At 30.9% G+C, this 13,328-nt stretch overlaps 1 protein-coding gene and 1 long non-coding RNA gene across 2 annotated transcripts; both read left to right on the top strand.

Moving 5' to 3' along the window:
* Window positions 1–4,586: 4,586 nt before the first annotated feature.
* Window positions 4,587–6,112, top strand: LOC136075548 (uncharacterized). Its single transcript, XR_010636002.1, has 3 exons — window positions 4,587–4,788; window positions 4,895–5,649; window positions 5,757–6,112. It is a non-coding gene; the product is annotated as an uncharacterized LOC136075548 (long non-coding RNA).
* Window positions 6,113–11,117: 5,005 nt separating this feature from the next.
* On the top strand, window positions 11,118–12,926 carry LOC136075547 (uncharacterized). The gene is made up of 2 exons (XM_065788996.1): window positions 11,118–11,474; window positions 11,824–12,926. Exon 2 carries the CDS (start codon window positions 11,830–11,832, stop codon window positions 12,832–12,834), a length of 1,005 nt encoding a protein of 334 aa, XP_065645068.1. The 5' UTR covers window positions 11,118–11,474; window positions 11,824–11,829; the 3' UTR covers window positions 12,835–12,926.
* The last annotated feature ends 402 nt before the right edge of the window (window positions 12,927–13,328 follow it).

Below are 13,328 nucleotides of genomic sequence, written 5' to 3'. Positions count from 1 at the left end.
CTTTCTTCTTTCTACAAATTCTATAATGGGTACTGCTCTAAAGAGCTAGCGTCTCTAGTGCCATCTTCTAAAATTCATTCTCGTGTTACTCGTCATTCAATTAAGTCTCATCTTTTTTCTGTGACTGTTTCTAAGTGCTCCAAAAACTCTTATTCGTCTAGTTTTTTTCCTCGCACATCAGCTCTTTGGAATTCGCTTCCTTCATCTTGCTTTCCTGATTCATATAGTTTGCAATCCTTTAATACATCCGTCAATCGTTATCTTGCTCTACAATCTTCATCTTTTCTCTTTCAGTAACTTCCAATTTTTATTTATGGTTGCTTGCAGCCTTTGTAGGAATTGAAGAGGTTTGAAAAAAAAAAAAAAAAGAAATATACCGCAAACTATTATTATATGTCTAGAATATCACACTTTCCATGTATATTGTTTGCAATTTTCAAAGTCATATTTGCTGCATTGAATCTTAGAATATTACATCCCCTAATGTATTTAAGAAATCTATTGTATACTATCAGTTTTATATTATTTAAAATATCACATCCCCCATGTATATTGTTTATATATGTCATAACAATAAGTTGTATTTTCTGCTATGAATCTTTGAATATTACATCCCGTAAATTAATTCAAAAATATATCACTAACAATCACTATTATATGTTTAGAATATTAACTCCTTCATGTACTCTTTGGTGCCTAATAGACGCCCCCCCCCCCGCTAATTAATTTTTCAAAAATTTTCCACCCAGGACGTTCTTATTCCAATATTAAATTTTAGAAAAAATTCCATCCAAGATAAGACAATTTTATATAAAAATTTTTTTTTTCACTACTTACTTACTTTACGTAATATCATTCATTCAAAAACTTCTGACTTCAAAGACTTCTGTTGATATTTCTTCTTTGGGCTTTAGTACTTCTTTATTATATATTTACTTGTTTTCAGACACTAATATATATGTTAATAATTAATAAAAACATTACTTAGTTATTGCTTTAAGTATTTTAAAAACTCGCAATTTTCTACACCCCCCCCCCCCCCCGACGGGTATTCCAGCCCCCCTGCTAATTAAGTTTTAGTGATATTTCCAACCCCCCCCCCCTCCCCCGCTTATTCTAACCACCTCCCCCTCCCCCCCCCCTCCCCCACCTCCTTTTGAGAGGCACCAAAGAGTATATAGTTTACGAATGAAAAAAATAAAGTTCCATATAACAATATAAAAAAAATGTTAATTAAAGTTTCTAATTAAGTTTTAATTAAGTTTTATTACAACTCTAAAGTTAGTTTAATATCCATTAAAATATCTAGATTGTTTTTTTTTTTAATAATCGCAAAATAATGAAACCGGAATACTATTACGTACTATTTATTATATAAAGTTTCTTTTCAGCCGTTTTAAATAATTAATATACATATATATATATATATATATATATATATATATATATATATATATATATATATATATATATATATATATATATATATATATATATATATATATATATATATATATATATATATATATATATATATATATATATATATATATATATATATATATATATATATATATATATATATATATATATATATATATATATATATATATATATATATATATATATATATATATACAGGCCCGCCGCGATCCTTAATGACGCTTGGGGTCAAAATTTAACTGGCACCCAATCATATTGACCAAACTAAAAAAAGTTTGAGTACTGTCTAAATGCTAATTTTTTTTTACTGAATTCCGAGGGGGTGGGTTGAGGAAGCCTCTAGAATTTTTTAAATATATTAAAAAAGAAATGCACAAATAGACATGTTATTGAACTTTAGTTATATTGCAAGTAACTGTAAGTTTTAAATGTAATAGATATTTAGGGTGGAATGCAAGAAACGAACATGAGTCGAGTTCGACGTGACCGTTAATTTGTAACCAAAAGCGGCAGTGTATTTTTTGAGGGGAACACCTATACTTTGTCGAGTTCAAGTCGAACTCGAACATTAGTCGAGTTCGACATGAACTTTACTTTGTAACCAATAGCGGCTGAGTATTTTTTGAGGGGAAAACCCATACTTTGCCGCTATTGGTTACAATTTAAAGTTCAAGTCGAACTTGAATCAAGTTCGCTTCTTGCATTCCACCCTTAATGCTTCAAGAGAAGTTGACTCTGCGAGCTTTACTCATAGCAAAATTTGCAATGACCTCGTCATAGCACAGACTTTTTGCAAGATCGTGTTCAATAGATATAACTAGGAGATTTGTTAGCCCTTCTTAATTGTAGATCTAAATGTTGTTTTGACTAGACCAAGCTTACTGAAAGACCGCTCTCCTTCGGCGGTGGAAACGGGAATCGTGTTAAAAATACGTAACAAAATGCATATTGATTCGAAAGAGAGACTCTAGACCTTTCTGATAAATTCCATTTAATAGCTTCATTGAAGTGAGATTTTCTTTTGGACCGAAAATATTTGGCGCGCTTCAGAGTATCCAGATGACGGACCTCTAAAATAAGTTTGCCTTTATCTACATCGCTCACATAGATTTGCGCCAAAGTTTTACATTTCTCCTCCACTTAAGGTGGTTCAACTTCTTTTACTTCACTCGACCTACTATTTAATTCTGAGACCCATAGGATTGAGAAACTGTTTTTCGTCTTTTCTGCAGTCTGAAATCTGTCTCTCATTTGTTGAATTAAAGTATTGAGAGCGGTGTTGAACACGTTCACCTCAAACTGCTTTTCATCATTTTCGTAGAAATGAACTTCGTTCCTTGCTTCTTCGTAAAACGATTTCCTCTTCCTTGTCTTTTTTTGAACTAGTTTTGACTGTAATCCATAGCTTCCTATACCTGAGGCAACCAAATGTGCTTCATTAACTAATTCGGGCCAAAGAAGATCTGAATCTCTTAGTAAAATCCTCGATAAGAGTCCTCATAAGTTTCATCCCATCATCTAGAGTAATATTTTCTGATTGAAATGACACGCTGACATAGTTTATTGCTTGAAGTGCTCTGAACCAAAAGATTGTCATGATAATAAACTCAAATGACTGAATGCATTTCGCCAAAGGTTTTACGTCGTTCAAAAGATCTCCAGTTAAATCAAGATCCTGAAGTTTCTGCAAAGAAAGAAAAATTTCTCTGGGTCGCTTAACCAACGGCTTTACAGCCTCAATGCGTGCACTCCATAGCTCCATAGGGTTTGCGAGGTTTGATGAAGAGAGAACCAGTTGTCTCGGTCAAGATTTTCCATCGTATAGAGCTTCCACTAAAAAGATTGTAGAGTATCTGAATCCGGCTAAAATAGTTCTTCATTTCTACAGAAAGATCAAGGGAGTGAACACCAACTAGGTTAAGGTTATGAGCTCTGAATGGCATGTAGAAAGCTTGAGAATTTCTATGAAGAATGATCGCTTGTACTCCTTTGTACACAACAGAAATATGTCGGCACCATTGTCGTATCCTTGACCTCGATAGTTCTTTAGATTGATATCGTTTTGCTCCAAGACATCCATAATTAGCTTGCCAATATCTGCACCTTTCTTTTTGTCGAGATTTTCGACCCTAAGAAGACGCTCCTTAACTACCCATCTTTTATCAATACCATATTTGATGATGGCATAGTCTCATTAAAAACTTACTTTAGAACAATATAAGAATATAAAACAATTCTCTCTCTTCTTTTCTTATAAAAATAGGGAAGGGGTGGTTTTGAAAATGGTTGGTGTTTAAAAAGGTTGGAATGTTGAGAGGTTGGCGTGTTTAAAGCGTGATTATCAGGTGCCGTGTTGCAAGGTTGGCGTTGACAGGTGTCAAGGGTGGCATTCGAAGGAGCGTTACCATGGTGTTGGTGTTTAAAGCGTAATTATCCGGTCGTTGGACTTCAAATAAATGTTTTTTTTACTTGAATATATTGTAGAAAAAAGAAAAAAGTTTTACCATATATAATATATATATATATATATATATATATATATATATATATATATATATATATATATATATATATATATATATATATATATATATATATATATATATATATATATATATATATATGTATATATATACATATACATGTATATATATAAATATATATATATATATATATATGTATGTATGTATGTATATATATAATATATATAGATATATAAATGTATTTTTTATAAACAATTCAGCCATGTATATCTATATATATATTATATGTATACATACATATATATATATATACATGTATATATGCATATATATATATATATATGTGTACATATATACATACATATATTTGTATATATATACATATATATATATACATGTATATATGCATATATATATGTGTATATATATACATACATATAGACATATATATATACATATATATATATATATATATATATATATATATATATATATATATATATATATATATATATATATATATATATTAATATATGTATATTGTTATATATATAACAAGAGTTAAAGTACATTGCATAACTGAGATTCCAATGCTTCATTTAGATTCGCTAAGTAACATAAAAATAGCTTTAATACTTGAGTTATTCTGTTTTGTAAAAACAAAACATGTTCATTTTCAAGAAAAAAGATTCTGGCTGACAAAACAGAAAAAATGCGGCAAATAAGACAGCAAATAAGCAAAAATTAAACGTACATTCGAAGATTGTGGTATACGAGTTAAAAAAAAAAGGATGGGGAAAGGCCTGCAGTTTCCAGATTGATTATTACAAATTCCTCCCAGACACGTCAAGCTTTTGAAATAGTAAGTTCATTAATGTAAACATAACCTTCTTTTTCATATATCTCTTTATTATATTTTTGCTATATAAATCAAGAGATTTTTAAATCTTTTTTTTCATTTTCTAAAGGATGGCTTTGCAAATGAGTCTTATGAAAATTTTTGAGCTCAGAAGAAGCACTGCTTCAAGTAGCACAATGTCATCAACAAGAGCTGAAAATGGAAACAATGTATTAGTAAATTTTGCTTTGCGAAGATTCTTTTAATAATCATTTTGAGCTTGTGTAAATAATATACTTATTTAAATATTTATTTGAAATATTAGTATAAAAATAAGATGGTTAAGGCAATTACTACAAACGATCCTGCTTTGTGGGCTGAAAGTATGTCTAAAGTAGAACGTGATGCAGTTGTTCTTCAGGGGCATCCTAAAATTCTTCATCTTTTCCGAGAGACTCGAACAAGATTAAGGTTCCCTAATCAGTTTTCCACGAAATAACTCGCAACGTGGAAAAAATAAACAGAGATTGGCTTCTTTAGAGTGCAACTTATAAAATAATTTTTTGCTTTTTGTGCTCACTTTTTGGAAGCAAGCAAGCTTGCGGGGCTGGTAATCAATTGCATCTTCTACGTTGCAATGGTGGCATCAATGGAAACTGGAGAAAGCTAGCTGCAGATAAAAAATAAAAAGCCACCAAAACAATCTTCACCATCGAAACTATTACATTAAGTGGAAAACAGCGCTGGAAAGCATGGAATATCAGTGTGGGATTGATTCAAGTCTAGAAAAATTGTTAAGAAATGAGGCAGCTAGGTGGCGTGAAATTCTGCGGTGCATCTTAGATGTAATTCTCTTCTTAGCATCACGCAACCTTAGCTTTAGAGGTATATTTATGAACGTTAATTGTTATATTTATATTTACATTTTAATTTTATCTGCACTCTAATTAAAATGTCGTGATTTATTTGTGTAATTATAATCATTGTTTTAGGCTCATCAAAAATGATTGGTGATGACAATAACGGCAACTTTCTTGCAACTCTAGAGCTACTCGCAAATCACAACAAGACTCTTCAGTTACACCTAAAAGAAGTTTCTTGCGGCCAACAAGAAGGTAAACAATTTGTTGCTCATTATTTGGGTTGGAATTCTTAAAATGAATATATCAAAGAGTGTGGAAGAATTGTCCGCGGTGCCGTTATTATAGAGGCTCATATAGCAATTTACTATTCCATACTTGTCGATGGAACGCCTGACGTCTCTCATACTGAGCAAATTGCCTTTGTTCTCCGCTTTGTCTACTATGTGATGATGGCATAGTCTCATTAAAAACTTACTTTAGAACAATATAAGAATATAAAACAATTTTCTCTCTTCTTTTCTTATAAAAATGGGGGGGGGGGGTTTAAAACAGTTGGTGTTTAAAAAGGTTGGGATGTTGAAAGGTTGGCTTGTTTAAAGCGCGATTATCCGGTGCGGTGTTGAAAGGTTGGCGTTGACAGGTGTCAAAATTGCATTAGCCGGTGTAGCGTTAGCCAGTGTAGCAGGGTGTTAGTTGGTGTTCAAAGGTGGTTAGCAGGTGTTAGTTCGTATACTGCCTAATAATGGCTAGAAGTAAAGGTACTGCGCGTCATTTTGAGGAGTATGCAAGAGCTCGAGAGAAAAACCAAAAATACGTTCCTAACCACGCAGAGGACGTGGACTTTACTGTGTTTATAAAAAACAAATAACTAATAAAATCAATGTTTTTTTTAAAAAAATTTTAATGATATCATTTTTACACATGTTTTTTTATTAAAAAAGTATAAATATTATTTGAAAAACGTACAATTTACATATCTAATTTAATACGCTTGTTACAAAGTTTATTATCTTCAGTTAAACGTTTAGTTAAGTTTAAATAAAAAGACTCAACAGACGCACAGTGACCCAGATTAAGTTAAAAGCGGCAAAAATTACTAAACTATTATAAACATGTACATTAAGCTTATACTATGCATCAAAATGAAGTTTTTGGGGTCAAGGAATTCGAATTAGCAACTTAAATTTTTTTTTACATGCACTTATTACCCGTATAATGCACATGTACGCGTCAAAACACGCGTTAGAGGACTTTAAAATTTGTAAATAATATTTTTAGTAAAAAACTTAGCTTCCTTGACCCAAAATATAACATTATTTTATTATTACACTAACGCTCGAGCACGCGTTAAAGACTTGCACACGCGTTCAACGCGCGAATTTGCTAAATGCGCGCAGACGATTAACAAAGCGCGTTATGAGTTTTTAACGCAATCTATAATACAAAAATAAACAAGTCAGAACATTAAAATCTTTTTACAATTTAAATTACTAATAAGTTCACTACCTCTGGAGGCAAAGTTCTTCCTTGATAACTCCTGTGTTTTACAAATGAAATGCTGGATATTTTTTGATCCGATCTAATCAAAAGGTCGTGCATCTGATCTTTCATTGTGTTAATTCTTGATATTTTTGTCGTGTGATGTAACCTTACATATCGGATTTGCTTGTTTAGACTTTCCTAAGCTTCCTCAGAATATTGGGCAATTGGCAAATCAAATTGCTTTGAAATGTAGCAACCATGTATCAGAATTTTGTGAACACTGGGTGGCATTATATACCAACCATATTTATTAACTATAATTTTAGCTGTATCAGTACAATAAACTTCAAATTGATTACTATCGATATGGTACCCAGAGGATATTGTAATAAGGACAATGTGCATTCTCTTTATAACTTCCATATCAACCCCTGTTACTTCAGAGAAAATCGCAGAGTTCTCAAATGCTCTTCTTGAAGTATTTCCATCATTGCTATTACCAAAGCCTACTTTGGGCTGGTCAACAATGAGACTCAACTTTTCTCTGAACTTTGATTTAATAAAGTTCTTCTTTAAAATTACAGTTAGCTTCTCTTTTTCAGTTCTGGCTTGAAACTTCTGGATTTCCATTTTATAACCTAAATGTAAAATTAAGGCTATCAAATTTTTGTTTGTAAATACTTTGACTTGAAGCTCCATCAAACCCAATTTTCACATACAAAATTCCATTCATCTCAACTTTACAACTTTCCTTTAAATCAATCATATCTATAATCCTAGTAACTGTATGATTTAGCATACTTTGTAATGAGCATTTTGCTGACATTTCATTAAATTGAATACCTTCAGGATAACATTTCAGCTTTTCTTCCCCAAGTTTATTAAGACTAGGATATATTTTTACATTGTGAGAAAGAGCTGAATTTCTCAACATTTGGTATTGTGAATCACTTAAGTCAGTTTGCGTTTTCAGGGCAAGAGCCTCCTCTAGTTTCATAGTTGTTGGAGTCAAGGAATCAATACTTCTTCTCATCTGGGCTACATCAACACATTTAGAAGTTCTCTTCAAAATATAAGCTGAATCGTTTTCTTCTGCTGATTTAGCACTCTTTGATGCAGCAAGAGATAGAGCTACATGGTGTTCATTAGCTAAATCTGCAATCTTTGCTCTTTTACTTCTTTCACAAAGATCTCCCCATTCCTTAATTGGTCTTCCAGATCTAGGATGAAAAGACACACTATAATTAATGAGATTTTTTCCGAGCCAATTATTTTCGTACTTTAAAAACTTTTCATAGTTTCTACAATATTTTTTAAGCTTATTTTTCACTTTCGAAATAAAAATCTGTACAAATCTATTTAGTTCACCAAGTTTGTCTTTAGAAATTATTTCGGATTTTTTGATAAATTCAACAAGTATTTCAGGAAGTGCTTCGTTATTTGTTTCAGATTCGCGAATTTTTAAAAATAAATCCAACCTTTTCATTTCACTTTTGAAGCTTAATTTTTTTTTTCCAAATAATATTATGATTAGATTTCTTTTATTTTCAAAATAGAAGGTAAATACTAGATTGTATATTATTACAGAGCGTCCGAAAATTATTTTTAAATTGGAAAGGGAGGGGCGGTGTTGCATTTGACAAAACTATGCATGAATCAATTTAAAATATCTCCTTAAGGAGCAGGAGGTTGCAGCAAATATTGCAGAGTTAACTTGGCTATAGATTAGTGGTTTTATTTCACTAAAAATGAACGTGGAACAACGTAGAACTTTTTTTTGGCTGGCACTTATGTTTAAACTTGTGTACTAAAATTTTAATTTTTGAAAGAAAAATTTAAAAAACTTACTTTTTAAATCTAAAAAAAAAAGTAAATAAATTTTAAATATCTAAGCACTCATTACTTTAACAAAAATAATGATAAAGTTTTTTATGGAGGTGGAAAATAAGGTTGCTTACAAGATAACCATACCTTAGATTTTCATAATTTTATGGTGATAAATTTAACTTTTTACGCATATATCCCTTTATAATTACACAATAATAATATCTTTAAAATTATTTAAAGTTGATTTTAGACCAAAAAGTAGTTTACTTTAACATTTTAAGTCTAAAAATTATAAAACTTCCACTTTTTTTTTCGGACTTTTTGCCATTTTTAGGTTAATCTGGGTCACTGTGAGACGGGTGAATTTTAATATTGTATAAAAAAGTTTAAAAAAATGATTGTTGGGCTATAATGTAAACGCCTTTGCGTGTTTGTGCTCTCGACAGAGCCACATAAAACAAATGCCATGTAAACTGTGGTCTATTTAAATGAATAACAACTTTTAAAAGAGTGAGACCTTGCACTTTGTGAATAGTGAGTGCGTAGGCTACCACAAAAGGCATTCCTTTGCATTCGGTTATAATGTTTCTTTTAGAGTCATATAACATTTTCGTTAGGAGCGTGATTACAATTGGTTGTTCGTTTACCGTCATGACGACTCGCTCTTGGTTCACTGACTTTACAACGCCTTGCGTGCCATTAACAATGCCTAGCTCGGGTATTTTTCGAACACAAATAACGGGTATTCTTTTTTTGAACGTAACACTTTGCGGCGTTTTAAATGCCCATTTTTCATCGAGTTTGAAATTCTTAAATGTTTTTATTTCGCTTTTAAACACAAAATCAGGAAAAATAATTTTTTAAAATATTCCTCGTTGTGCGCAATCCGATCTTTGTTATACATGAACAACCTGGTGAAACTAGGATCCAAATGCTTATCGGCTGGCTCTAATCTTTTTCTTAAAAAAGCAAACATAGACTCGCAAAAGACACCCTCTTGTACGTTGTTCAAATGTGTTTGAAAAGTAAGGCCTTTGTTTTGCCTAAAGTTTTTTACGAGTTCGACATTAACAAATTGACACTCCTTACAGAAAGGATCCTCGAACAACAGTGTTTCCTCGCCCACTGGCGTCAGCTGGTAAAAATCTCCAGCAACGAGCAGCACGCATCAACCAAATAGCCCTTTTGAATTTTTAATGTTTTTTAATATTATATTTAATTTTTTTAATAAGTGTACAGGTAACATAGGTATTTCGTCTATAATCAACATTTGAACGGTCTTGAGACGTTCTATTACCAAGTCAGTCATATTTATTAAAATAACGGCAACGGACTCGAGTTCATAGCCGAGTCCAGCAAACGAGTGAACTGTGCTTCCTTTAGGATACATTTGTGCAGCGATAGCTGTGCTTGCCGTTACCCATATGTTTTTTTTTACTTTAAAATCCGCTCGAAGATGACATTGATCGTAAACGATATTCCAGTGCCAGCCTTGCCTGTGAGAAAAAATATTTTCGTTGTTTCTTCTCAAACAAAGCAGTGAGCTTTTCTTGGATCTTTGTTCCATTCTTACCCCCTTTGTTTTTTTAAAATTTCAAAAAATTGTGTTGTTTTTATATGAAGCAGTGACGAAAAATACTTAAGACTACTTAAGACATAGCAAATAAAAAATGTTTAAAAAATATAAGCCGCAAAAATTTTCGCTTTGTTGTTTACTTTTGCGACGTAGCCAAAAATTATTTATATAAGCAAAAGTCGCTGTTGTAAGAAAAAATATTTGGCAAACTATTACATTATAAACGGTGGATGTCGTAAAAGATGAAAGTAGAAAAAAGGATCGAGTGTCATTTGACATGGCTTAAGTTTTTACAAATGAAAGAGATAAGGTACGTTTTTGAGTTTAAAAGCGACTGTGTAATAATATTATTCTAAGAAACCTACAGCGAGATTAATAAGAATTATGAAAATGAAAGTCAAGTGTTGAGACTATAGTTTCAAAATAAAAAGTCATCTGACGCAGGGTTATGTTACCAAATGAATTAAATTTTTTGAAAAAACAACTGAGAAATAATATTTTTTTAAAAAAGCTAGGTGAGATAAAAAAATTGATGTTGACAAAAATTGGCGTTATTGATTTAAAAAAAAACATATAAAAAGAGGTACTTTTGACAGCAAAAGATCAAAAAACAAGTTGAAGCTAACAAAGTCACAAGCTCGCAAAAGTAAAGAAGAAAAGAACGTAAAAGAAAAAAAATGCAAGGCATTGAATTTACAGGGCAAACTGCAAAATTTATTTGCAGCGATTCTTTTGCACTAGGAAATTATCACATACTGGTAAATCCTTCTCAAGTGACATTATTGAATAATTCGCTTGTTGGACAGTTTTTCATCCGTGCGCATTTTCCTAACGTGACTAGAGTTAACAAGAAGGGGGAAACACTGTTAGTTGTACGAGAAAAGATCGATAACAATGAGGAACCGCAAACAAAAAAAAGAAGACAAAAAATAGTTTCAGATGAGGAAGACAATTAATAAAATGTATTTTATATTTTTTTGGAAAAAAGATTTTTTAAAAATTATTTGTTATTTTCTTTTTTTATTATATATTTGAAAGCAAAGAAATGCAAAAAACATTTTTTAAAAATAACATTATTTTTTTTAAAAAACCTTTTAAAAACAACCAAATTTTATTTGTTTCCTTTTTAACAATAAAAATATTTTTAATGTTTTTTGAAAAAAACCCATGAAAACAGCATGTTTTATTTGTTTATCTTTGTTATTGTATTCATATTGCTATTGCTTAGTTTTATTTTTTTTAAATGTTTTATTTTTTGTTATTGCAAATTTTTTTCTGTTTTTTCACAAAAAATAAAAATTTTTTTTTTAGAAAAAAATGTATTTTGCATTAAGAAGCTTTTTAATGGCTCATTCGAGCGAGTTGTGTGCTGGATTTGGAAACTGTTCATACGAGCCTTGTTCTTTTTTAGAATATTTTATTTTGATTGACGAGTTGCAATGCATTTATGACATCGCTGCAGAATATTTTCGACAAACAAAACATGAGAAATTGGGATATAGTAGTTTTTTGTACACAGATTATTCGTCAACATTGCAAACGTTAAAAAAGATAACATATTCTGATTTTGATGCTGAAGTTTACGAAGTTATTTTTTATATTTATTTTTTGAAAAATATGAAAATAAGAAAAAGCGAAATGATCAACTCGGTTACGGTGGAGTCCAAGTTAAAGGTATTTTTAACGCGTATTCAATTTGTTTATGAGTTGAGGAAAAGAAAAGTAAATATTACATTTCGTCTTCAACGAAACATTCAAAGTGATGACAACTACTATTACGAGATGTCGCTTTACCGATACATTTCAAGTATATTAGCTAATGATCGTGATCGAGTTCAAAGATCGAGATTAAAGAGATGTGAAAAAATAGATTGTCTTGTCGATTTAATATTGGACCCTGGTACTAGTTACCAAAGTAGGGACGGTTGCGCGTATGGTGTTAATGTTTTTGCAAGTTGCTACGGTAATCCGCCGTTGGTTATAAATTTTTTGAGAGGCGGCTATCTTGCATTCATATGGCAGTGCGTTTTAAAATACACTTTTTCTTTTTGTTGTGAAACCAACGGTAGGTCAGATATTATAAGAAAGGATTTGTTTATGCAGAGTGAGGATTTTTTTAAAATTCAAGAGGAAATGAAAAGTGCGGACGGCAACAAATGGTCTACATTTATAGATTACTTGAAAAAAAATTCGAAGGATTTTTTAGGTTTTAATTTGAAATTAGACGAAAATTTATCGACTTTTAACGAAGCTTGTTGTGCTCTTCTGAAAATTTGGGATAAAAAAACATATGATGATAATTACGGAATTACAGACATGTGACTTTAGAGAAAAAAACGTTTTTTCTTTTCTATGTATGAAATGTTTTTTTTAAAAATATACTTTTTTAAATATTTGAAAAAATATTTGAAAAAGTCTTTTTTATTAAATATATAAAAAAATTTAATCTTCCCAACTCATCTTGCTAACATTTAAATTTTGGAACAATACTTTTAATTTGACTACCACTGGATTTATAAGTCCTAATGGATCATAAATACTTGCAACAAATTTAAGAACTTCTTTTTTCTTCGAAATATCAACTGCGATCTTCATTAGATCATTAAAGTAAAAAATCAGAATATCCTTTTGCTTGTCCCAGGAAACACCAAGGACTTTGGTTTTAGGTTTAGGTGTAAAGTCACTTTCACAAAAGACATCTTCTAATACCTTAGAGTTTGATTCGAATTTTCGAAGGTTGAAAACACCTTTCTTTAATATCAATTTACACCACCTATAAAGGTTTATGCTATTATTAACTTCATCAGTGAAGAGTT

Source organism: Hydra vulgaris, chromosome 01 (genome assembly GCF_038396675.1).
Source record: "Hydra vulgaris chromosome 01, alternate assembly HydraT2T_AEP".
Classification (NCBI taxonomy): Eukaryota; Metazoa; Cnidaria; class Hydrozoa; order Anthoathecata; family Hydridae; genus Hydra; species Hydra vulgaris.
The sequence above is the reverse complement of the archived record's forward strand: the minus strand, read 5'-3'. Positions and strand labels throughout refer to the sequence as shown.

Bases quoted from the DNA above. Each gene is read 5' to 3' on its own strand.
- LOC136075547 (XM_065788996.1), top strand. From the start codon at position 11,830: ATGTATTTTGCATTAAGAAGCTTTTTAATGGCTCATTCGAGCGAGTTG.